The following is a 27,448-nucleotide window of genomic DNA, read 5'->3' on the forward strand; positions in this document are numbered from 1 at the left end:
GGTCTCAATCCTGTGCACTCAGGGCAGTGCACCCTCATCAGCCTCCCAGAGTGCTAGGATTACAGGCGTGAACCACCACACCCAAACTTAGCAGAGTTTCTTTAGAAGTCACTCATCTTTCCAAATCATTCTGATGTCCTTTTTTCCCCCCAAATCAAGTTCTGTATCCTACTTTTATGAGGGAGGGGAGGGACAGAGTCTCACTTTATGGCCCTCGGTAGAGTGCCATGGCATCACACAGCTCACAGCAACCTCCAACTCCTGGGCTTAAGCGATTCTCTTGCCTCAGCTTCCCAAGTAACTGAGACTATTAGGTGCCCACCACAACACCCAGCTATTTTTTTTTTTTTTGTAGAGACAGAGTCTCACTTTATGGCCCTCGGTAGAGTGCCATGGCATCACACAGCTCACAGCAACCTCCAACTCCTGGGCTTAAGCGATTCTCTTGCCTCAGCCTCCCAAGTAGCTGGGACTACAGGCGCCCGCCACAACGCCCAGCTATTTTTTGGTTGCAGTTCAGCCGGGGCTGGGTTTGAACCCGCCACCCTCGGTATATGGGGCCGGCGCCCTACTCACTGAGCCACAGGCACCGCCCAACACCCAGCTATTTTTAGAGATGAGGTCTCACTCTGGCTCAGGCTGATCTCGAACTCCTGAGTTCAGGGTTCAGGCAATCTATGCGCCTCAGCCTCCCAGAGTGCTAGGATTACAGGCATGAGCCACCATACCCGGCCCATATCCTACTTTAAAAAGCAGAAATCTTTGGCTCAGCTCTTGTAGCTCTAGCAGCTAAGGCGCCAGCCATATACACCAGAGCTGGCAGGTTCGAATCCAGCCCGGGCCCAGAAAATAACAATGGCAACTACAACCAAAAAATAGCCCTGCACCTGTAGTCTCAGCTACTTGGGAGGCTGAGGCAAGAGAATCGTTTAAGCCCAAAAGTTTGAGGTTGCTGTGAGCTGTGATGCCATGGCACTCTACCCAGGGCAACAGCTTGAGGTTCTGTCTCAAAAAACAAACAAAAAAAAAAGAAGTAGAAATCTTTACCTTTTATAATTAGATCTCTTTAAATAGATTGGAGTAGATATTGCAGTTCTTTTCTAAAACTCACCAGCTGCAAGAATCACTGGCTCAGGAGATATGAGATGCCATTGGCAAGGGATTCTTTCTTTAAAGATAACAACATAATTATGCTTAGATGGCTCAGCATTTTATTCTGTTGTTATTTTTCTTTTCAGTGTGTTCATACTTTTTTCTTCTCATCTCACTCCTCTGTTAAAATTTAAAATAAATTGGTTGGCCAGGCACAGTGGCTCGTGCCTGTAATCCCAGCACTCTGGGAGACCGTGGCAGGTAGATTGCTTGAGCTCAGGAGTTCAAGACCATCCTGAGCAACATCTACACCCTGTCTCTATTCAAAATAGAAAAACTAGCTGGGCGTTGTGGTGAGCACCTATAGTCCCAGCTACTCAGAAGGCTAAGGCAAGATGATCACTTAAACCCAGGAGTTTGAGGTGGCTGTGAACTATGACACTATGGCACTCTACCCAGGACAACAGAGTAAGACTCTGTCTCAAAAACAAAAAAAATAGAATAAAGTATTTATTTTGATTCTTCTTAGTGTATATGAGAAAGAACATGGGATAGTGAAGTACCTGGTTTTCTCTTTTCTTTTCAAGCTTTTCAGTAGATTTTTGCATTCACTTTGACCTGTGGACTTCCAATATAAACCAATAGTGTAACTGAAATGTAGTATTCCCTTTAGGAAAAACATGTAACTTAATTTTCCTCTTGTTGGGTTTGATGTAGTAGGAATTGATGGATAGCACTTGAGGGATAGTCTTATTAATTTAAATGTGAAGCTGTAAGGCTGGGCGCCGTGGCTCACACCTGTAACCTAGCGCTCTGGGAGACCGAGGCATGTTGATTGCCTGAGCTCAGGAGTTGGTGATCAGCTTGAGCAAAAGTGAGATCCCATCTCTAAAATAACAGCCGGACGTTGTAGCAGGCATCTGTAGTCCCAGCTGAGGGAAGGCTGAAGCAAGAGAATTACTTGAGTCCGTGAGTTTGAGATTGCTGTGAGCAATGACACCATGGCACTCTACCAAGGGTGACAAAGTGAGATTCTGTCTCAAAAAATAAATAAACATGAAGCTATAGTCTCAGACTCAGGCTTCCTGATTTGCGTTTGTCAATATTATGAAACTAGCTAATTCTTGGGCATGCTTTAAAAACGAGTTTGAACATTTATGTAGCAAATTAAGTTAATTAAAGTCACTGGAATGGTTTTAAGACTTTCATGATTACAGAATTGAAAAGAGTGTCTCCATTTAAAATATCTACATTTTACTTTCTTTCATCTTTTAATAACCACAAACCTGGACTTTCGTAGACTTTACTTTGTTAATTTCACCCTTAAGAAAGTTTCTGGAGGGGCGGCGCCTGTGGCTCAAGGAGTAGGGCACTGGTCCCATATGCCAGAGGTGGTGGGTTCAAACCCAGCCCTGGCCAGAAACCACAAAAAAAAAAAAAAAAAAAAAAAAAAAGAAAGTTTCTGGAGGGCGGCGCCTGTGGCTCAGTCAGTAGGGCGCCGGCCCCATATACCGAGGGTGGCGGGTTCAAGCCCGGCCCCAGCCAAACTGCAACCAAAAAATAGCCGGGCGTTGTGGCAGGCGCCTGTAGTCCCAGCTACTTGGGAGGCTGAGGCAAGAGAATCGCTTAGGCCCAGGAGTTGGAGATTGCTGTGAGCTGTGTGAGGCCACGGCACTCTACTGAGGGCCATAAAGTGAGACTCTGTCTCTACAAAAAAAAAAAAAAAAAGAAAGAAAGTTTCTGGAGACTGTTACTGTCTGGAGCACACTTTTCAGAACTAATCTGTGTCACATCAATAGCACACTAGGTAGGGTAGAGTCAGTTTTGTAGATTTTCCTGGTAGGGTGACTGTGTAAACTGAAAGCTTATACCAATTAAACCAACCTTGGAGTTCCAATGAACTGTTGAGATGAAACTAGTAACCTAGTTAATACATAACTGTAGAACTCTTGGCATCTCCTGTTTCAAACTGTTTTTGTTTCTGGTAGTTCATTGAGTTGCCAAAAATCCACTGATACAAAGCATTTCCTGTATATTGTTTTACTCTAAAGGTATTTATCTATGGTTCTTATTTGCACATCACCCTGTTTTATGAAGAATGGAAGGAAAGAAAACATCCTTTTGCAAGTTAAAGTGTAAAGTAGAGCTTGCCTCTTTTTTACTTCACCCCTGACATTTAAAACTTCTCTCTGGCTTGGCGCCTGTAGCTCAGTGGCTAGAGCGCCAGCGGGTTCAAACCCAGCCCAGGCCTGCCAAACAACAACGACAACTACAGGAAAAAAATAGCCAGGTGTTATGGCGGGTGCCTGTAGTCCCAGCTACTTGGGAGGCTGAGGCAAGAGAATCGCTTAACTCAAGAGTTGGAGGTTGCTGTGAGCTGTGACTCCACAGCACTCTACTGAGGGTGACATGATGAGACTCTGTCTCAAAAAATAAAATAAAATAAAATAAATAAAAACTTCTCTCTACAGGACCTTAGCCAGGTTTGACCCTCACTAGAATGAAATCTACTTTCAGAAATTATCCTACCTTCAATTCTTTCTCACGCTTTCCCAGCTTACGAAAGGCAGGTAGCAGGTATATTAATATTTACTGGGGGGGGGGGGGGCGGCGCCTGTGGCTCAAAGGGGTAGAGTGCCAGCCCTATATGCCAGAGGTAACGGGTTCAAACCCAGCCCCGGCCAGAAACGAAAAAAAAAAAAAAAAGATACAAGAAAAGACAGCACAAAACGCATCATATGTTATCAAAATTAAAAAATCTATATATATACATATATATATTTACTAAGGGGTGGATGACAACCTCCTATTATGTGGCCTTTCCTGGGATTATTTTGCATTTTCATTAAGGAGTCTATTTAATCCAAACGAATGAAGTTCAAATGGTTAAATAAAATCTGAGGCAATACAGTTTGCTAATAGAAGAAATATTTGGACACAAGAAGTTCTCCCTGTCTCTTTGAATATTCTTGGTAGGTTACTTGTACCAACAATAGTCCCACTAGCAAGTTTTTGTTGTTGTTGTTGTGTTGTTTAATAATTCACAGTATCTAAACCTGTCAAATGTCTGTCTACATACAATTTATATCCAAACCATTCCTGCTTGTGTGGTCTGTGTGTGACCAGGAAAGGGAAGGCTGAGAGCCCCTGAAATCTTTGCTAACCTACTCCTGACTCAGTTTCAACCCTTAGTTAAACATTACCCCTTAAAGAGGATACAGTATGAATGAAAAAATAAAAGTAGCAGATCGACAACTAGCCTTGGGGAGGAAAATGGGTCCTGACATGTAGACACCAGTAGGGGGAAATCTATGTGGGGACTACCCAGCATTCCTGCCCAGTGACTATTGACTTATAGCAACTTGTCTGCCGGCAAGCCCCATCAAGACCAGAAGATGGCTTTGACTCCAGCACTCTGCAGTGCCCTAATATGTGCATCAGTATAGTGGTTTAACAGCTTTCACAAGTCCATTTGTCATATTCTATGGTTAGGAAATCAGAGGTGCACAGTTCTTTCCGCTTTTGAAAATGGGGAAGAAGAGGGGAATTTTCCGTCTCTTCCGGCTAGAATGAATAGGATTCCAGCTCTTAACCAACAATATTAAGTGACAATTCTGTTGTTTGCCCATGGAGTAGAGGCACTTATTTTCATTGTACCTACCCTATTGTTATTGCACTTTTTTAAGACTTAAGTCCCTGGCTGCTCTTCTATGTGTGCATTATAAAGTTAAACAAAGAAAGATGAAAATTGCAAAGACCTTGAAATGTCAGAGATGTGGGGCAGTCTGTTGGCCACGTTTATGTCCTTTGTTTTAGAACGGAAGTTCCTGATGCTCTCAATTGAGAGCCAAATAAAAGTCCTGATAGCAACAGAAAGAGCCCCCTGGAAAACAGGAGTTTGGTTTTGAGAACTTGCCTGCCTCTCAGAAACTTTGTGAACTATGATAGCTTATTTCAGTTTTTGCTTTTTTGTGTGTGATATGGGGTTAATAATATTTTTCTCTACCCACCTCAGATTCTTGGGAGCCTCAAACAAGATTATAGGCACAAAAGTACTTCGCAGATAAAGAGGCTTATAAATACATACCAGCATTGTTTTATTCTACAGCATTTATTTCTGGGTTGCACTGTAGCTGCAACTAGATCTCTCTCGTGTTTGTAAAGGGCCATGTGTGAAATAGGGAAACTGAAGTTAGAAAAGATAGGCCACAGCAATGGCTTGCTCCTATAGTTCTTTACTATGGGAGGCAAAGGTAGGAGGATCAGTTAAGCTCTGGAGTTTAATATCAGCCTGAGCAAGAGTGAGACCCCAGCTCTATGTTAAAAAAAAAAACAAAACAAAACATTACCGGGGCAAGGTAGTGTGCCGCTATAGTCCCAGCTCCTCAGGAGGCTGAAGCAGGAAGATCACTTGAGCCCAGGATTTGAGGCTTCAATGAGCTGTGATCACGCCACTGCACTCTAGCCCAGGGAGACAGAGTGAGAGTACTCTGTCTCAAAAAAGAAAGAAAAGAGATGATTTCCCCAGGGTGGCAGGGGAAATTTCACTGAAAAGTAACTGTTGTTATAGGTCAAAATTTACCTGTGAATTTTTTAATGATGAGTGTCATCAAAAATTAATTGCATTAAAGTTATTTAATTCTCTAAATGTCTTTTGAAGAGGAAATCCTGCCTATTGGGATCTGCTGTGTCAATCTAATTTCCTTCTGACCTTGAGAGAAGTTATAATCTCTGTTGAGTTGGGCCCACATATGGCAATAAATTATATTCTTGAGATGCTACAAAAAAAAAACAGTAAATTAGGGCAGCGCCTATGTCTCAGTGAGCAGGGCGCCAGCCCCATATGCCGAGGGTGATGGATTCAAACCCGGCCCCCGCCAAACTGCAACAAAAAATAGTCGGGCGTTGTGGCGGGAGCCTGTAGTCCCAGCTACTCGGGAGGCTAAGGCAAGAGAATTGCCTAAAACCCAGGAGTTGGAGGTTGCTGTGAGCTGTGACGCCACAGCACTCTACCAAGGGTGATAAAGTGAAACTCTGTCTCAAAAAAAAAAAAAAAAGACAACAGTAAATTCTTCTGTGGTATTTTCTTTGGTAGTGAAATGAAGAGTTCTAGGCCCTGAAATACAGGAAAAATGACTAGGTGTTAGCCAGGACAAAAAAATCTCTGTTACGTCTCCTGTTTCTTCGTGTACTGGATCAGCAGGAGTATTTCTGTCAGGCCTGTGCTCTCTAGGATGTCTCCCCTAGGGATCTGGGGTCTGTGAATTCTAGTTCCCAAATGAATGGGAATCTAAGATGGGAAGAAAAGTAGTTCATCTGGATCCCTCTTTAAAAAAAAATTTTTTTTTCAATAGATTTATGAGACACAAGCGTTTTTTGTTATATGGATGAATTGTATAATGCTGAAATCAGGGCTTTTAGTGTACCTCTCACCAGAATAGTGTACATTGTACCACTAGGTAGATTTTTATTTCTCAGCCCCCTTCCCATGGATCCCTTTTTTTAGTGAAGACAAACATGTTGTTGAAACCAAATGGGGGGTGGCGCCTGTGGCTCAAGGAGTAGGGCGCTGGTCCCATATGCCGGAGGTGGCGGGTTCAAACCCAGCCCCGGCCAAAAACCACAAAAAAAAAAAAAAAAAAAAAAAAAAAAAAAAGAAACCAAATGGGGATTTCAGTATAGGTCCAGTTGCTTATCACACAAAGATATAATTATTAAGACAACAAGAATTGTAACAGATAATCCCGACAATCCTTGTTGTCTTAATAATTATATCTTTGTGTGATAAGCAACTGGACCTATACTGAAGGAGGAGAGAAGTTGCCTCAAATCCAGTTTGTCAGGAGGAGAGAAGCTGCCTCAAATCCAGTTTCTCGGGACTAAGAGAAATCATAGGCTTTTTTTTTTTTTAATGAGAGGCCGTGTGCCTTGCGGCAGGTGGAGGAAAATTATGAGTCCTGGCATCGGGAAGTCTGTCCTGGGGCCTTCAGAATCTTACCTCCTTTGCCTTAATAGAAAATCCATCATTTCAGGCTGGGTATGGTGTCTCATGCCTATAATCTCAGCACTTTATGGAGGCTGAGGCAGGAGAATCACTTGAGACCAGGAATGTTAGTCCATCATTTCTGGGAAACAACTCAAAGGGTCAAGTAGTTACTTAAGGGAGAGGATTATAAAGTAGGGAATTCATTGGCGGCACCTGTAGCTCAGTGAGTAGGGCACTGACCCCATGTATCAAAAGCGGTGGATTCGGGATGGACGTGGAAGACATTATTCTTAGTAAAGCATCACAAGAATGGAGAAGCATGAATCCTATGTACTCAATCTTGATATGAGGACAATTAATGACAATTAAGGTTATGGGGGGGGAAGCAGAAAGAGGGATGGAGGGAGTGGGGTGGGGCCTTAGTGTGTGTCACACTTTATGGGGGCAAGACATGATTGCAAGAGGGACTTTACCTAACAATTGCAATCAGTGTAACTGGCTTATTGTACCCTCAATGAATCCCCAACAATAAAAAAAAAAAAAAAAATTGACATGCTAAAAAAAAAAAAAAGCGCTGGATTCGAACCCAGCCCCAGCCAAACTGCAACAAAAAATAGCCGGGCCTTGTGGTAGGCCCCTGTAGTTCCAGCTACTTGGGAGGCTGAGGCAAAAGAATCACCTAAGCCCAAGAGTTGGAGGTTGCTGTGAGCTGTGACACCACGGCAGCACTCTACCGATAGCAACAGAGTGAGACTCTGTCTCCCAAAAAAAAAAAAAAAGAGTAGGGAGCCAGTTAAAAATACGTGTTGTATCCTTTGACCATTTTACACCTTTACCTTTGTTCTCCTCAGAATATCTACTATCAAATTGAAAGTACAGTCTTGGAGAAAGGAAGAACATACTTGTGTTGGTTAGATCCCAGGGGGGATTTAAAAACTATAATTGAGATCCTGGAGTCTGGAAAGATAAGATTAAGAGTCAAAGATAGGCAGATATCTATCTCTACTGGACCCTGGTACCTAAGAGGAAATGAAATAAAGATTAAAAAGAGATTTGGATTGGACAAAACTAAAAGGCTAGAGCACAAAGGTTTTTAAATTCTGGCATTAGTCTTAACTATCCCTGGGTTAAAGTTTGTCAAATGTGTTTTTGACACAGCCCTACCTAGAGATGGAGTTTTGAACCAAATGGCTCTATGTGTAAGGACTTCCAAGAGTCAAAATCTGCAATTTTTTTTTTTTGCCTCTATTCAGAGACTTAAATTACACTAATATTAAAGGGGGGGGGGAGAAACAGAGGAATGAAGATGTAGAGGGTTTTTCTTTCTTTTTGGAGACAGAGTCTCACTATGTCACCCTCAATAGAGTGCTGTGGCATCACAGCTCACAGCAACCTCAAACTCTTGGGCTTAAGCTATTCTCTTGCCTCAGCCTCCCAAGTAGCTGGGACTACAGGTGCCCATCACAATGCTCAGCTATTTTTTTTTATTGTCCTTGTTGTAGTTGTCATTGTTGTTTAGCAGGCCCGGACTGGGTTTGAACCCACCAGCCCCAGTGCATGTGGCTAGAGCCATAAACCATTGAGCTACAGATGCCCAGCCTGTTTTGTCTTGTTTTAAGATAGTCTCGGCTGGGTGCAGTGACTCACACCTATAATCCTAGCACTCTGGGAGGCCGAGGTGAGTGGATCACCTGAGCTCAGAAGTTCGAGAGCAGCCTGAACCAGAGCAAGACCTCATTCCTAAAAATAGCTGGGTGCTGTGTGCACCTGTAGCCCCAGCTACTTGAGAGGCTAAGGCCAGAGAATTGCTTGAGCCCAAGAGTTGGAGTTTGCTGTGAGCTATGATGCCACAGCCCTCTACCGAGGGTGGCAAAATAAGGCTCTGTATCAAAAAAAAAAAAAAAGAAAGAAAGAAAGAAAAGCTTGAGGAAGAATCTTCCAAGTCCTGATTTATTAAAAGAATCTGTTCAATAGCCGGGCATTGTGGCAGGCGCCTGTACTCCCAGCTACTCGGGAGGCTGAAGCAAGAGAATCGCTTAAGCCCAGGAGTTGGAGGTTGCTGTGAGTTGTGTGAGGTCACGGCACTCTACTGAGGGCCATAAAGCGAGACTCTGTCTCCACAAAAAAAAAAACAAAAAAGAATCTGTTCAGGCATGGAGCCCATATCTCAGTGGTTAGGGCGTCAGCCACATACCCACAAGGCTGGCGGGTTCAAACCCAGCCTGGGCCTGCTAAACAATGACAACTACAACAAAAAAATAGACAAGCATTGTGGCAGGCACCTGTAGTTCCAGCTACTTGGGAGGCTGAGACAAGAGAATCACTTAAGCCCAAGAGTTTGAGGTTGCTGTGAGCTGTGACGCTACAGCACATAGTAAGACTTTGTCTCAAAAAAGAAGAATCTTTTCACAATGTCGTAATTGATATAGGCAAGTCATAGGTTAAAATTTTTTCAGCTCTCTCTTTTCACATGCATTTGATTTTTCACCCTAAAGCAACCCCTCTTTATCAATTTTGTTCCAGCAAATCTAGATCCTTCACTGGCTTTCTTGAACACACAGCTGTTTGCTTCTTAATAAGGCTGATTGTCTCTGACTTCCTTACAAGAATATGGAGATGCAAATAGCCAGGTGTTTCCATTACCATTGCACAAAGTAAAAGTGATTAGAGTGAAACTAATATAAACCCCACTGACAAGAATACTTGAAAACGTTTGTAAAGCTGGGCTTGAATTTACTGTATTCATTTCCCTGAAGCTGTTAGAAAGGTCTGAGGAAAAGATAATAGAGTCTTTAACTTCACTTTCATGAATATCCCTTAGTCTAAATATTGTTGTCTGTGGGGAGTACTATCTGAAAGTGTGGGCAAGGGAATTTGGAAATTAATAACTTTTTTTTTTTTTGAGACAGAGTCTCACTTTGTCACCCTGGGTAGAGTGCCGTGGCATCATAGTTCACAATAACCTTAAACTCTTGGGCTTGAGCAATCCTCTTGCCTCAGCCTCCCACGTGGCTGGGACTATAGACACCCACCACAATGTCCAGCTATTTTTAGAGATGGAGTCTTGCTCAGGTTGGTCCCCAACTCCTGAGCTCCAGCAATCCATCTACCTTGGCCCCCCATAGTGCTAGGATTGCAGGTGTGAGCCACCATGCCCAGACATTAATAATATTTTATAAGCCAGGCATTGTGGCAGGCGCCTATAGTCCCAACTACTCGGGAGACTGAGACAAGAGAATCTCTTGAGCCCAGGAGTTTGAGGTTGCTCTGAGCTGTGACGCCATGGCACTCTTCCAAGGGTAGCAAATGAGACTCAGTCTCAAAAAAAAAAAAAAAAATTTTTTTTTTTTTTTTTTTTTTTATAAAAGTCGTATATTATGGCTGGGTGCAGTGGCTCACACCTGTAATCCTAGCACTGGGAGGCCAAGGTGGGTAGATTGCCTGAGCTTAGGAATTCAAGACCAGCCTAAGCAAGAGCAAGACCCTGTCTTTACTAAAAAATAGAAAAACTAGCTAGGTGTTGTGGTGGGCATCTATAGTTCCAGCTATTCAGGAGACTGAGGCAAGAGGATCACTTGAGCCCAAGAGTTTGAGGTTGCTGTGAGCTATGATGCCATTGCAACTGGACCAAGGGCAATAGAATGAGACTCTGCCTCAAAAAAAAAAAAATGCCATATAATATGCATATTTTTAAGGAAACAACAAGACAGTAATGAATATTTGCTCTTGACTGGTATGTATGCCATCTCTGAGACAAAAAGCTAATTAGAATCTTGGGGTCTTGTGATATGGCCAGCTGGTGGCTCATGCCTATAATCTTAGCACTCTTGGAGGCCATGGCAGGAGGATCTCTTGAGCTCAGGAGTTGAAAACTATCCTGAACAATGGCCAGACCCTGCTTTCAAACTAAAAATAGAAAAATTAGCTGGCATTGTGCCTGACACCAGCTACTTAGAAGGCTGGGGCAGAAGGATCCCTTGAACCCTGGAGTTTGAGGCTGCTGTGAGCTAGGCTGATACCATGGCATTCTAGCCTGGGGCAACTGATTGAGACTCTATCTCAATTAAAAAAAAAAAAAGGATCTTGCAGTCTGTGATTCAAATAAGTTTCAAGTGAAGCAATAACAACATCTCATTTGGATAAAAATATATATTTTTAAAAAGCAAAAAAAAAAAACCCTTCTGAATGGGATAATTATGGTTTTATTGCTTAATCAGAAACTGAAGAATAGCAGTGGGCAGCCCAGCACCCTAGGTTTTAATTCATAATCAAATGGATTAGCTAATAGTTGCGAAATATACTCAGGATATAACCCCTTCACGCAAGCAACTACTGTAAATAGTTACTCACCCTTTTTTTTTTTTAATAGGTTGGCAAAGGTATAAAGATGACTTAAGTCTTTGAAAAAGTCCTATGTGTATATATATGCCAATGTAAGAGTCATACTATACGCCAGGCTATTGTCCCAATTAAAATTGTATTAGAAGAAAGAAAGTTATTGATTTAATTTTTTCTTTTCTCAGTTGTAAAATTGACTTTTGAATCATTTTAAAAATATGTACTGCCTTAAATTCTTTTGTTTTAGCAAATCTGACTTTTCTGGCATTTTCTGTTGATAGGCCTAGAACTGACAGAGAAATGCTCTACAACTTAAAGAGCATTTCCAGTTTTTTGTTTTTTTTTTAGTTTTTGCATCATATCTGTTAGAGTGCTTTTGCTTGTAGGTAACAGAAATTCCTAACTCAAGTAGCTTAATAATGAATAAATTGTCATACATAAAAAAGTCCTGTATTAGTAATTCTTCAGCACAATGATATCATTCAAAACTCATATTTTAAGCCAAGCACGGTGGCTCATGGCTATAATCCCAGCACTCTGGGAGGCCAAGGAGGGAGGATTGCTTGAGCTCAAGAGTTTAAGACCCAGCCTGAGCAAGAGCAAGAGCCCATCTCTATTAAAAATAGAAAAATTAGCAGGACGTTATAGCTGGTGCCTAGAGCCCTAACTACTCAGGAGGCTGAGGCAGGAGAATTGCTCAAACCCAGGAGTTTGAAGTTGCTGTGAGCTACGCTGATGCCACGGCACTCTAGCCTAGACAACAGAATGAGACTCTGTCTCAAGACAAAAAGAATGTACACAACAAAATTTGACATATATTCTTGAAGCTCAAATTAAGACTCCCTTATGTAGAATCGTTAAATGCAATGCCTTTTGTCAAATCACAACCCCAGGAGCGTTATTCTTTAACTGTGTGCATTCCTTGTATTCTCTATAGAAACCAGGTCAGGCTGACTCTTACCTGGAGAAGACCAGGATACAATACAGTCTTGAGACCCCAGTCATGTAGTAGCATGGTAGGAACAAGGGGAGGGAAGACCAGTCAGAGGCTAACAGAGCCCCAGGAAATGGGGGCAATGGTATAACTCGCCAAAGAAGACCAGGTTGGACAGATCTAGATTATGTATATGAGGCCTGCTGGAGATCCAGACTGCAGAGAACACAATGGTAGGGACTTAGAGAAATGCAGAGTGAGTACAGTGAGTGTCCAGCTCTTCCAGTCCAGTACCTAGAAAATAAGGTACCAAGTGGGCCCAGAGCCAGCTGCCCAGGCACAGTGCAGGGTAGAGAAGCTGACCTTCCCTCTGGCTCCTGTGGTCCTTGGGCACAATTGGGAATGGTTTGGTAGAACATGTATTTTAATGGATGTTCATTTTGAAAAAAGTAATGGACCTCAGTTAGGGAAGGAATTCACATACATTGAACATTAACTTGTGCTTTTGTTAACGTAATGGTATGTTCTTGACTTTGTGGCAGGTCAGCATAAGGAACAGCCCCTATGATTTCTACACCAAATATACAACTTCTGTTGCCCACTCTGTTCTCCACTTTTCCACTAGGTCTTCATATTGTTCCTGGAGGTTTCTCCTGAGAGCTTTTCCTGAAGTCCTCACTCTCAGCTCTCAAACCACCCCCCCACCTTCCTTAAGTATCTTCATAGCCTTAATGGCTGCTGGAAATTATTTTATTTTATTTTATTTTACTTTTTTTGAGACAGGGTCTCACTGGGTCACCCTGGGTAGGGTGCTGTGGCATCACAGCTTACAGCAACCTGAAACTCTTGGGCTCTAAACGATTCTCTTGCCTCAGCTTCCCAAGTAGCTGAGACTATAGGCGCCTGCCATTACGCCCAGTTATTTTTATTTTTTATAGTTGTCATTGTTGTTTAGCAGGCCCAGGCCGGGCTCAAATCTGCCAACTCCAGTGTATGTGGCTGGCGCAGTAACCACAGAGCTACAGGTGCCGAGCCCAATTTTTTTTTTTTTTTTTATTATTGTCTTTCTTACCCAGTAGAACAGCGGTTCTCAACCTGTGGGTCATGACCCCTTTGGGGGTTGAACAACCCTTTCACAGGGGTCGCCTAAAATCATCCTGCATATCACATATTCACATTATGATTTATAACAGTAGCGAAATTCCAGTTATGAAGTAGCAACGAAAATAATTTTATGGTTGGGGGTCACCACAACACGAGGAACTGTATTAAATGGTCGCGGCATTGGGAAGGTTGAGAACCACTGCACTAGAAGGAGGTTCCATGACAGTGGGAAGTTTGCTTTCTTCTTCATGCTGTATTATGTGTCTAGTACCAAAAACACTGGGACATTGGAATATGGTTGAGCACTCAAAGTTTGCTGGATGAATGAATGAGACACCTCTTAAAGTTCTTGTTGAAGTTTTTCTTTCCTAATGAATTGATATTCCTCCTTTTATTGGACAGTGAGAGCTGTGTTTTCTCAATCCTTTTTTGCTTTAGCTACCAGGAACTGCTAAACTAAATTTTGGGTTCATTTGTAGTAACCATTTTTACAGCTTGAGATGTTTGCACTCCTCTCATTTACTATAGAGCTTTTAAAATATTTATTCTAATGATATGTGGTTTCAATATTATTTATTATAAATTGCCTCAAATCCTGTATGGAAGTGAGGATTGAATAATAATAAGCGAACTGGCTACTTGAAGAGTAACAAAGAGAGGCATCAAAAAAGAACAGAGGCCTGGTGGCGATGGCTCATGCCTGTAATCCCACATGGATTGCCTGAGTTTATGAGTTTGAGACCAGCCTAAACAAGAGCAAGACTCCCTCTCTAAAAATAGCCAGGCATTGTGGCAGGCCTGTAGTCCCAGCTACTTGGAAGGCTGAGGCAAGAGGATCACTTGAGCCCAAGAGTTTGAGGTTGCTGTGAGCTATGATGACATGGCACTCTACTGAGGGCAACAAAGTGAGACTCTGTCTCAAAATAAAGAAAGAAAATAAATAAAAAAAGAAAAATAAAATAAAAGAATAACATGCTTTTGAATCTGAGTGAGTATGATAATACTGGAGCTATTGTTAATAGAACAGGAACCAGATCAAACATTCCTCATAAAAACCTCTCTATTACCGTTTTGGCATATCCCACCCCATTGTTATTGCTTGGTCAGTTTTTTCCTCTTCCCCATCAGGCTGTGGATGTCATGGGGGGCAGAGACTGTGTCTTTCTTGTTTATGATTGGCACTGTAGTACCTAGCATAGCAGCTAGCACAAGTATGTAGTTTATCAAAGTTTGATAATTTATCATGACTTTCCTTTCCATATATGTTTCACTTTAAACACATACGTTAGGGGTGGCGCCTGTGGCTCAGTCGGTAAGGCACCGGCCCCATATACCGAGGGTGGCAGGTTCAAACCCGGCCCCGGCTGAATTGCAACCAAAAAAAATAGCCGGGCGTTGTGGCGGGCACCTGTAGTCCCAACTACTCAGAGACTGAGGCAAGAGAATTGCTTAAGCCCAGGAGTTGGAGGTTGCTGTGAGCTGTGTGATGCCATGGCACTTCTACCCAGGGCCATAAAGTGAGACTCTGTCTCTACAAAAAAAGAAAATAATAAACACATACGTTAATACACATGAACTTGTTTCTCACATATTCTTACCCTTTTCAACTTGCAATTTCCCCTCCCTCTGGATTTCCAAACTTTTTTCATGTTCCTTGCCTTCTTTCCAGACAAGGAACCTTTTTTCTTTAAGTACAACAGCCTCTCACTCCAGCTCTCTTGAATGTGTGTTTTTTTTTCTTCCTTAGTCTCCTAAATCTTATTTCCTCCTGACCAAACCAAAAGTGACTCATCACCTCAGACTTCCAACTGGAAGGGGCCTGAGAGCTCATCTTGTTAACTGACTTATCCCACTTGGTCCAGAGAAGTCGAGTAGATTGCTGAAAGTCACACTGCTGGCAGCAGGGCCAGAACTAGAACACAAATCTCTTAACTCGGGATCCACCTCTCACACTAGAGAGCAAGCAAGCCTCTTCCTAATTCCAGAAAGAGACTGTATTAACGCAAAAGTAGAAAAGTATATTTTATTCTTGTTGAAAGTATCTTAAATGCAGTATGTTATAGATATTAATTATCAGACAATTTAAGTTTGGGGGTTTTTTTGAGAGAGAGTCTCAAGTGATCCTCCTGCCTCAGCCTCCTTAGTAGCTGGGACTACAGGCACCCGCCACAACACCCAGCTAGTTTTTCTATTTTGCTCTTGCTCAGGCTGGTCTTGAACTCCTGAGCTCAAGCAATCCATCCTCCTTGGCTTCCCAAAGTTCTAGGATTACAGACATGAGCTACTGTACCCAGCCAACAATTTAAGTTTGATCCCAGCTCTTTTTACTCCTCAGACAAGTTGTTTGTATACGCGTATCTTTTCGTCCTTTTTTCCTTTGCATTTTGTATATTTAATCTACATATTTAAATTTGTAGGTTTGGTTTGTTAACATTGGGGAAGTTGTGTGTGCATTTTTACATACATAAATGGAATATACTGGTTCTCTTGGTTTCTTTTACTTAACAGTGTCTTGAGGAGACCTTTCCATGTCAGTGTATGTAATGCTGCCCTGTTCCCTATAATGACTGACTGTGGTGTTCTACGGTGGGTAAACCCTGGTTATCTAACCACTTCCCTATTAACGTTCAGTTATTTCTACCCTTTTTTCACTGTTACTCCGCAGCTACTTGGGAGGCTAAGGCAGGAGAATCCTGGAGCTATGATGACACCACTGCTCTCTACTCAGGGCAACAGAGTAAGACTCCATCTCAAAAACAGTAACAACAACAGCAAAGTTGAAAATGTGTTTTAAAAGATTTTTATTTCTTTCTTTTTCCTATAGGAGACATGGTCTCAAAGTATCGAGAATCTTTGATCCACACCTTCCTGAGGGGAGTGAGAGATCCAGATAGCACCCACAGGGCCAGCAGCTTGGCCAACCTTGGAGAACTGTGCCAGAGGCTGGACTTCCTGCTGGGCTCTGTAGTTCATGAGGTACTATACACTGATTACTTTTTCCAAGCTTGTTTTCACTTAGACGTATGATACAGCTTGGGATTGGGAGTCACGAGACCTGTGTTCTCTTCCCAGGTCCGCTACTGCCTCCCTATGAGACAGGGCAAGTGAATCGTTCAACCTCCCTAGGCTTCATCTGTCTTATCTGTGTTTTGGAAGTTATTTTAGTAAGAATTACATGGCTGCAAATGATAGGAAGTCATCTTAACCAACCTTAAGCAATAAAAGATGATTTGTTACAAAGATGCCAATGTAGCCGGGGCAGTGGCTCACGCCTCTAATCCCAGCACTCTGGGAGGCCAAGGTGGGCAGATGGCCTGAGCTCATGAGTTCAAGACCAGCCTGAGCAAGAGAAAGACCCTGTCTCTAAAACAATAACCAGGCATTGGGCGGTGCCTGTGGCTCAAAGGGGTCGGGAGCTGGCCCCATATACCAGCGATACTGGCAGTGGCAGGTTCATACCCAGCCCCGGCCAAAAACTGCAAAAAAAAAACAATAACCAGGCATTGTGGCAGGTGCCTATAGTCCCAGCTACTCAGGAGGCTAAGGCAAAGGAATCCTTGGAGCCCAAGAGTTTAACAGTGCTGTGAGCTATGAAGCCATGGCCCTCTACCAAGGACTATGAAGTGAGATTCTGTCTCAAAAAAAAAACGATGCTAGGCTCGGTGCCTGTGGCTTAAGCAGCTGAGGCGCCAGCCACATACACCTGAGCTGGCAGGTTTGAATTCAGCCTGGGCCCACCAAACAACAATGACGGCTGCAACCAAAAAAATAGCCAGACGTTGTGGTGGGCGCCTATAGACCCAGCTACTTGGGAGGCAGAGGCAGGAAGAAGCACTTGAGCCCAGGAGTTGGAGGTTGCTGTGAGCTGTGATGCCACAGCACTCTACCCAGGGCAACAGCTTGAGGCTCTGTCTCAAAAAAAAAAAAAAAAATGCTGGTTACGGCACCAGCCATGTACACTGAAGCTGGCAGGTTCAAACCCAGCTTGAGCCAGCTAAACAACAACTGCAACAACAAAAAAATAGCCGGGTGTTGTGGCAGGCACTTGTAGTCACAGCTACATGGGAGGCTGAGACAAGAGAATCACTTAAGCCCAAGAGTTTGAGGTTGCTGTGAGCTGTGACGCCACAGCACTCTACCAAGGACGACAATGCTGATGTAACTAACAGAAACTTTGAAGAAGGGTAGATAGAATTTTACCCTGGAACTCTGAGACATGTATGAGTTTTATTTTTCTATTCACAGAAAATTAATCAGGCAGATACTCTAATAGCCCTCTTTGGTCACAGGCACCTGGTGGTTCAGGGGTGGTGTTCAGGTGCTATTTACCAGAAAAGATTGAGTACCATATTTTGCTCACCACTTATACCCAGTGCCTAGGATGTAGTAGGTACTTTGTAAATCATAGCTGAAAGAATGAAGGGACAGCCAAAATAGTAGCCATACAAGATGTTGGGCTGGAAGTGTCTCCTGGTTTTAGAATTTGTGGTTTAACAAAACATGCATCTTGCTCTCGTCCTCTGTATGTTTCTCTAGCCTCTTGAAATTTACCTTTGCCTGGTAGCCTTGTATTTATTCCATCATCACTGTATCAGTATACATCTTTCTTTTTTTTTTTTAAGAGACAGGGTTCTAATTGAGAGTGTTACAAATTAATATTACTAAAGAACAAGAGATTTACTAAGTGCTATACAAAACAACCAAAGGTGAAATGTCTAATGGTTCGTGTATATTAGAACACTCAGGTTGTAAGTAGGTGTTAATCTTTTTTTTTTTCTTTTTTGAGACAGAGTCTCACTATGTCGCCCTCGGTAGAGTGCTGTAGCGTCACGGCTCACAGCAACCTCCAACTCCTGGGCTTAAGCGATTCTCTTGCCTCAACCTCCCAAGTAGCTGGGACTAGAGGCACCTGCCACAACGCCTGGCTATTTTTTGGTTGCAGTTGTTTAGCTGGCCCGGGACTGGTTCAAACCCACCACCCTCGTGTATGTGGCTGGCATGGTAACCACTGTACTATGGACAGACGCCGAGCTTTGAAATTATTATTATTTTTTTTTTTGTAGAGACGGAGTCTCACTGTACCACCCTCAGTAGAGTGCTGTGGCTTCACACGGCTCACAGCAACCTCTAACTCTTGGACTTACGCGATTCTCTTGCCTCAGCCTCCCGAGCAGCTGGGACTACAGGCGCCCGCCACAACGCCCGGCTATTTTTTTGTTGCAGTTTGGCCGGGGCTGGGTTTGAACCCGCCACCCTCGGCATATGGGGCCGGCACCCTACTCACTGAGCCACAGGCGCCGCCCTGAAATTATTTTTTAATGGGTACAAAACTTGATTGAAAGTAAGCTGTGTGCCTGGTGATTCCTCAGGGAAGAGCTAAAGGGGAAGAAAAGACTGATACAGTATAATTTTCCTAAACACCCTAGGTTGGAATTAATGACAAGAGTAGCCTTTATAAGCCATAATGCAAAATATATAAAGTTCAGGAATCAGAAAACACCATAAATTCAAGTATGTATACATCTGTGAGTGTGCTTCTAGATTTTTCCTTTTTTCTCTCTTAAGGTAACTGTAGCATGGTGGCAGCATATGATTTACTATTCAAAATATTGGAAAAAAATTTGGTTTGGTTGATTAGGAAGATTGAACTAAAACAAACTCTATAACTTTACTTTTTTTTTTTTTTTCTGAGTCTCACTATGTCACCCTCAATAGAATGCTGTGGTGTCACAGCTCATAGCAACCTCGAACTCTTGGGCTTAAGCAATTATCTTGCATCAGCCTCCCGAATAGCTGGGACTACAGGTGCCCACCATACCACCAGCTATTTTTTGGTTGCAATTGTCATTGTTACTTAGCAGGCTCAGGCCTGGCTTGAACCCGCCAGCCTCTGTGTATGTGGCTGGTGCCCTACTCACTGAGCTACAGGCATCGAGCCCAAATTCTGTAACATTTAAGAAATGTCAGCCGGGTGCACATTGGCTCACACTTGTAATCCTAGCACTCTGGGAGACTGAGACTGGTAGATTGCTTGAGCTCACAGGTTCGAGACCAGCCTGAGCAAGAGTAAGACCTTCATCTCTAAAAATACCAGGCATTGTGGTGGGCACCTGTAGTCCCAGCTACTTGGGAGGCTGGGACAAGAGAATTGCTTGAGCCAAGAGTTTGAGGTTGCTGTGAGCTATGACACCATGGCACTCTACCAAGAGTGACAAAGTGAGACTCTGTCTCAAAAAAAAAAAAAAAATTTTTAAGAAATGTCATCTTGGGCAGCGCCTGTGGCTCAAGGAGTAGGGCACCAGCTCCACGTACCAGAGATGATGGGTTCAAACCTGGCCCCAGACAAAAACTGCAAAAAAAAAAAAAAAAAAAGAAATGTCATCTTGGGCAGTGCCTGTAGCTCAGTGTGTAGGGTGCTGGCCACATACACTGAGGCTGGCAGGTTTGAAGGCAGCCCAGACCAGCTAAAACAACAATGTCAACTGCAACAACAAAAATAGCCAGGCGTTGTACGGGCACCTATAGTCCCGCCACTTGGGAGGCTGAGGCAAGAGAATCACTTAAGCCTAAGAGTTTGAGGTTGCTGTGAGCTGTGATGCCATGGCACTCTACCCAGGGTGACAGCTTGAGACTCTGTCTCAAAAAAAAAAAGAAAAGAAATGTCATCTTTCTGGAGACCCACCCAACCTACTGACAAAGAACCAAATTGCCAGACACACTTAGCAATGGGAATAAATGGGCCCTCACCTACTTACTTGTGTTCACTTGAGCAAATAACTCTCAATTCAGTTTCATAATCTAGAAAATAAGATTAAAATATTTACAATGCAAGATTATTACAAGTATCTAGAGATAAAGTATATACTGGATATGGTAATTTATTCAATAATTTTATTGACAGCCTACTACATGCCAAACAGTATTCCAAATAAGATATGACAGTCTTCAAAGTAGACAATGCTTCTCATTTCCTGGAGCTTCCATTCGACTGAGAGGAGACACATAATAAATAATATGCATAATCAATAAATATAGTATATTAGAAATGATAAATGCTGTGGGGGAAAAAATGAAAAGGTAGACTAGGGGAAGGCGACCAGGACTGTAGTGTTAGGTGGTGGGGAGGTTGCAGTACTAACTGGAGTATTAGTTAAGCCTCTCTGAGAAGATGACACTTCAGTAAAGACATTTTTCTTTCTTTTTTTTTTTTATTAAATCATAGCTGTGTACATTGATATGATCATGGGGCATCATTCACTAGCTTCACAGACCGTTTACCAAGTTTCACATATACCCTTGTAAGATGCACCGCTGGTGTAATCCCACCAGTCCCCTTCCCTCTACCTACCTCCCCCTCCCACCCCTCCCTTTCCCCCTTCCCAAAGACATTTTTCTGTAAGGAGCATCTTGGTCATCTGAAGGAGGCTGATAATAACAGTGATGAAAATGAGCAGCCGGGTAATAAGAATAGGGTCACCGATGTCCATCAGATGTCCCGTCATGCATTCATCACACACCTGCAATGCGTCAGGCTCTTTGCTAGGGGATGGTGATACAAAACCCTGTCAGATACCACCTCACCTTCTGGGCATGGGTAATCTGGGGGAAGACAACAGAAGTCAGTGATTCCAATTACAGTCCATTGGGATAAGTGCTATGGGAGCAGATTTGAGGAGCCCCTCAGTTGGGTTTGGGTGTTTACAAAAGATGTCTGGAAGGAAGAGACCCTTGGAACTGAATCCGGAGAACAAGTAGAAACTAGGTAGGCCAGGGGCGAGCATTTAGCAGAGAGAACAGCTGTGCAAGGGCTGTGGGACAGCCTGATGTATTTAGAATTACAGAAAGATCCCAGTCTGGAGTGAAGGTCCAGGGTGGAGTATTAGTTGGTGGCAGGAGCTGAGGCAACAGAGGCTGGCAGTGGCCACATTATAGAGGGCCCTGATACTTTATGACTTCCTGGCTCTCAGCAAGCATTGCTTATTTAGCCTTGGGAATGAAGTGCAAATAGAGAGTAGGCTGTTCGCTTCCCATGAGTGCTAACAGAAAGAGAAGCATAGTCTTAGACCCTGCGACATCCTTTATACCTCAACTTTATTTTATTTATTTATTTACTTACTTATTTATTAATTTTTATTGAGACAGAGTCTCACTTTGTTGCCCTCTGTAGAGTGCTGTAGTGTCATAGCTCACAGCAACCTCCCAATTGTTGGGCTCAAATGATTCTCTTGCCTCAGCCTCCCTAGTAGCTGGGACTACAGGTGCCCACCACAATGCCCAGCTATTTTTGTTGTTGTTTAGCAGACCTGGGCCATGTTTGAACCCACCAGCCTCAGTGCATGTGGCTGGCGCCCTAACCACTGAGCTACGGACACCCCCATAAGCTTCAACTTTAAAATTGAGGTGAGGAGCTGCTGCTGTGGGGCACCTGCCTGGTGAACCTCTTGTCCAGTGACCTTCCCTCTTCTAGAGACCTGGACTGTTTCTATAGTCAATCCCTGCAGTGTTCATTGTGAGCACAAGGGTGGAACCAATCTTGATTCACCTTTTCATACCCCTAGTACCTATCACATTGCTTGGCATATATTGGGTGCTAAATGTTGGCTAAGAGATTAATACAGTATTGAAAGAAGAAGAAGGTTAGGCAGGTTGGGAAGGATAGCTCCTGTGTGTTAAAAAAAAAATAGTTATAGGGCCAGGCGCAATGGCGTATGCCTAAAATTCTAGCACTTGGGTGGCCAAGGCAGGTGCATTGCTTGAGCTCACAGGTTCTAGACCAGCCTGAGCCAGAGCGAGACCTTATCTCTAAAAATAGCCAGGTGTTGTGACAGGTGCCTATAGTCCCAGCTACTTGGGAGGCTGAGACAAGATAATTACTTAAGCCCAGGAGTTTGAGCTTGCTGTGAGCTATGATGCCATGGCATTCTACTGAGGGTGACAAAGTGAGACTCTATTTCAAAACAAACAAACAAAAAATAGTTGTAACAGCATAGCAAGCACTTCATACTCTTCTTCTTCTTCTTTTTTTTTTTTTCTTGAGTTAGGGTCTAGTTGTTGTTGCCTAGGATAGAGTGCAGTGGCATGATCAGAGCTCACTGTAGCCTTGAACTCCTGGTCTCAAGGGAGATTATAGGTATGCAGTGCAACCAGCTAATTTTTTCTTTTTCTTTCTTTCTTTCTTTATTTATTTTTGAGACAAGGTCTCACTCTGTTGTCCCAGGTTAGAGTGCCATGGGATCACCCTAGCTCATAGTAACCTCAAATTTCTGGGTTCAAATAATCCTCCTGCCTCAGTCTCCTGAAGCTGGGGTTATAGGAGCCCACCACAATGCCCAGGTAATTTTTCTATTTTTAGAAGAGAAGGGGTCTCACCCTTGCTCAGGCGGGTCTCGAACTCCTGAGCTCAAGGGATCCACCTGTCTCCACCTCCTAGAGCGCTAGGATGATAGGTGCCCAATCCATTCATTTGTTAATTAACTTAAATATTTATCGAAGACTTACTCTGTGTCAGTTAAGACTGGATAAGGGCCACAAAGAAAGCTTGTTATTATACATGACTCAGATGGACAGGAAAAGCTTCATGATGAGTGACATTAGCAGACAGCTAAGGAAGCAAAGTGTTGATCCAGATACCTACAAGAGAGCATTCCACTTGGAGGCTCTTCCATCTTCTTATTCTCCCTAAAAAAGTAAGTATGATGTTAGCGAACTACAGTGAGAGACCTGTCCTCAGTACAGCAGATGAGCTGTACCCCAGGTGACAAGTCCGTGGAGTGGTCTCCTTTTAATGTAGTGCCCAGAATTCCACACACCTGTGAGGCTTGCTAAAGCTACCACCTTTGACTGATTGGAATTTATTACCAGGTTTGTCACCATCAGTACTGTTTCTTAAGGACTGGGCTTGTGCAGTTTGAGGATATGTAAACCCCTGAGATGAGGCCTGGGGCAGATGTTCTGGGAAACCCTGAGGAAGCTGAGGTAGCTGCCACGGTTTCTTTCAGGGCAGGTCGAGTGAGTAAGGCGAGCTCATAATAACTATTTGTCATGCTGCCTTTGCCATTAGGGTGTTTTAGTTTACACATGGTCTCGTTTCCAGCAAATTAGCAGACTGGCTGAACTTTAACACATGAAGCTTTAGGAAAGGGGATGGAGCTGCAGCTAGAAGATTGACGTCGCTTCCTTGATATGTACCTCAACTCTGGTTACCTTCTCGCCTGGAATTTTCCAAAGTCGCTTTTTGGTAATCTTGCCGATGGCATTATCTGTATTTACATAGTTCTGGTTATGCTTGGTGTGTGCCAGCTGTTTGGGGAGTGATGTTTTTCCTTATTTCTGTTGGCTCCTGTTAAGTGTTAAATTGCTTAAACTGACCTTTAATGTTTCCAAAGCAATCATCGTGTTCCTCTCTGTGTGGATTTCAGAAGAAGATTTAACTTATATGATTTAACCAGTGGAACGCCTTCCACTTCCATGATATGGTTTATTAGAATAGGTATACCCGGGTGGCGCCTGTGGCTCAAAGGGGTAGGGTTCCGGCCCCATATGCTGGAGGTGGCAGGTTCAAGCCCAGCCCTGGCCAAAAACTGCAAAAAAAAAAAAAGAATAGGTATACCCTCAGGGCAGGTGACATAAAGATCACACCGAATGGATTTCTGCCCCCTGGGAGGATTTAGAAATAGAATAGAAATACTACACCAATTCATACATTAGTAAAGACCTCACATCTGTCATTCACAAGGCTTTTAGAGGTGGAACACAAAGTTGAGTGTGTCCTTGGTGTTGGAAGTGAGAGACTAGCCATGGAGTGACTTGTCCAGGCAGATTAGATAGAAGAAAGTGGCTGTGTATCCTCCCTGCTCCTCATGGTGGATGGGGGGGGCTCTGTCCCATGGCCTGCAAGAGGGCAGCATTATGAGCTGGTTATGGGAGCTTGTCCTGAACTGAAGAAGCCATTCTTATCTCTAGATGGTATCCATAAGACTGGATTAAGAGGCTGGGTTAGGTGGTTCATGCCTATAATCCTAGCACTCTGGGAGACCTACGTGGGTGGATCGCCTGAGCTCAGGAGTTCGAGACCAGCCTGAGCAAAAGGGAGACCCTGTCTCTAAAAATAGCTGGGCACCTGTAGTCCTGCCACAACAGGAGGCTAAGGCAAGAGAATCACTTGAACCCAAGGGTTTGAGGTTGGTGTGAGCTGACACCACGGCACTGTACCCCGGGGCAACAATGTGAGACTCTGGGAGAAAAAAAGACTAGATTAAGATTCTGATTCTCAAAAAGCATTTTGTGTAACTAACCATTATACATGTCCGAGGATTTGGTCCTAGTATTGAGGCAGGTTGACAGACACTCTTCTGTTCTCAGACCTCTACCTCATTGTCCTGGATGGATGAATGCAGATGGGCTTGGTACATATGGCACATCAGTCACGAACAGCCTGTAGCAAGCAGGAGGCGATTCCAGCTGATCTCAGCAAGGCTTGTCATAACCAGCTTCTCTCTCAGTCATACCAACAAGGTGGCACAGGGATTTAGGAATTGGCCTTGAAAGGAAATCCCTTTTCCAGCCAGAATGCTTCTGCCTGGATATCCCAATGGTGGAATTAATGCCCAAGTGTCTTCACTGGCCTTCTGCTGACAGGTGAGGTGGGAGCATGGCTGCTTAGCATAGCCAGGCGAAACAGGTGGCAAAGGCAAACTCCAATAGAGTTCTAGGCTGGGAAGCCTTGGTCAGCCAAGTGCAGGGAGCAGGAGCCCAAAGCTAACGTAGAGGAGAGCAGACAGGTGTCTGGAGCTCTGCTCATCTGGCTTTCACACGTTAGTTATCAGACTGAATAAACTGAACTTTCTTTCATGTGTCAAGAAGGACTCAGACCTAGCTCTAACTTGTTTCTCTGGTTTCAGCTCTTCCCTTGTAAATACTAAACCTGAAAGTAGAGGTAGCTATTATATTGATGTGTGTTTGGAGGTTGCCCAAGGAATTCCTCTTAGGTCTGAATTGCTTTCACCGTTAATGCCAGGGGCACAGAAGCCACTGATGGCCTTGGTGGGTGGGGTCCCAGGTCTGTGGCAGAAGCAGTTTGCTGAGTTATAATACTATTCAGCCATGAAAAAGATGGAGACTTTATATATTTTGTTTCCCTGGATGGAGTTGAAACATTGTTCTTAGTAAAGTATCACAGGAATAGAAAAATAAATATCCAATGTACTCAATACTAACATGAAACCAATATTTAAATAATTACATGCTCATATGAACAATAAAACACAAATGTATTTATTTATTTATTGAGACTGAGTCTCACTATGTCACCCTCAGTAGAGTGCCCTGGTGTCATAGCTTACAGCAACCTCAAACTCAAACTCTTGCCTCAGCCTCCCAAATAGCTGACTACAGGCTCCCGCCACAATGCCTGGCTATTTTTTTGTTGTTTTTGTTGTCATTGTTGTTTAGCAGGCCCTGGCTGGGTTCAAACCCACCAGCCCCTGTGCATGTGGCTGGCTCCCTAACCATGAGCTATGGGCACTAAGCCTAAAACACAAATATATTCTTGTATGGGGGCAAGGGGGAGGAGGGAGAGGGGAGGTGGGAGGAAGATTGACAAAAGGAGGGAGAGCATTCAGTGGGACCTCACCTAATGGGCACAATGCCTGGGTGTATACCACACCCTCTGGGTGAGGGTCTCTTTTACAACTGGAACTTTACCTTGGAGGTGAGAACAATGTAATCTAACAATTTATACCCTCGTATTAATTCAAGTTAATAAAAAAGAAGAAAACAGTCTCCCAAATGTTGAACTTTTCTGAGATTTCCCTTCACTTACAAGCTGCAAGTTTTTCTAATAGATGTACGACTTGATTAAACGCCAGTGCTTCACAGATGCAATTATATTTAAGAACATTACTTCTAATCTCTGTGCCATCACTGATTAATTAGACACTTTGAACTCTGCCCAACTGTTTGAAAGCTGTGAAAAATACAACCTGCATAGTTAAAATTTCTAAAAAGGCCTATTTTCTCATTTTTGCCTATATTCACCATTCTTTAAACGTAATATGTATTTATACATATTTCCAAACACACAATCTGGCTATTTTCTTATCATGGTTAGAAATCACTACACTGTTGGCCAAAAAATACGCTCACACATTAAATCCAATAACAAAAGTTGGTGATAGAACAATTTAATAATTTAGAAATACCTTCACATTGTAGCCATTGGTCACACTTTCAACATGTATATTTTCTTTTTAAATACCTCAGAAAAGGGGGCGGCGCCTGTGGCTCAGTCGGTAAGGCGCCAGCCCCATATGCTGAGTGTGGCGGGTTCAAGCCCGGCCCCAGCCAAAACTGCAACCAAAAAAAAATAATAATAAAAATAAATAAATAAATAAATACCTCAGAAAGGTTTATTCTGATTGTTATTATTGTTTTTAATTTTGTCTCTAGGATTTTTTTTTTTTTTTGCAGATTTTGGCCAGGGCTGGGTTTGAACCCGCCACCTCTGGCATATGGGGCCAGCGCCCTACTCCTTTGAGCCACAGGCACCACCAAGATTTTAGGATATTTTTGTCCCTACCAGGAGCTAAGAAGGTTCAGGATAGTTGGTACAGGGTATAGAAACTGTGTAATTTTATGGCATATATTATTAGCTATATATCTTGCACCATGTTTTGCAAGTTATTTCCAGTTTTGTTTTTTTCTGTTATAGAACTGTTTTGTTTTTTTTTGAGACAGAGTTTCACTATATCACCCTCAGTAGAGTGCTGTGGCATCACAGCTCACAGCAACCTCAAACACTTGGGCTTAAGTGATTCTCTTGCCTCAGCCGCCCAAGTAGCTGGGACTACAGGTGCCGACCACAACACCCGTCTATTTTCTTGTTGCAATTGTCATTGTTGTTTAGCTGGCCCGGGCCAGGCTCAAACCCGCCAGCCTCAGTGCATGTAGCTGGCGCCGTAACCACTGTGCTACAGGCACAGAGCCAGAACTATCTT

At 43.2% G+C, this 27,448-nt stretch overlaps 1 protein-coding gene across 2 annotated transcripts in view; it reads left to right on the forward strand.

Moving 5' to 3' along the window:
- TANGO6 (transport and golgi organization 6 homolog) overlaps window positions 1-27,448 on the forward strand; it is a 200,973-nt gene that overhangs the window by 130,764 nt on the left and 42,761 nt on the right. For both annotated transcript variants that reach the window (XM_053604717.1, XM_053604725.1), the window contains one exon: window positions 16,279-16,430. In XM_053604717.1, coding sequence (XP_053460692.1) covers window positions 16,279-16,430 — 152 coding nt within the window. The remainder of the gene's footprint in view (window positions 1-16,278; window positions 16,431-27,448) is intronic.

Source organism: Nycticebus coucang, chromosome 2 (genome assembly GCF_027406575.1).
Source record: "Nycticebus coucang isolate mNycCou1 chromosome 2, mNycCou1.pri, whole genome shotgun sequence".
NCBI classification, from domain to species: domain Eukaryota; kingdom Metazoa; phylum Chordata; class Mammalia; order Primates; family Lorisidae; genus Nycticebus; species Nycticebus coucang.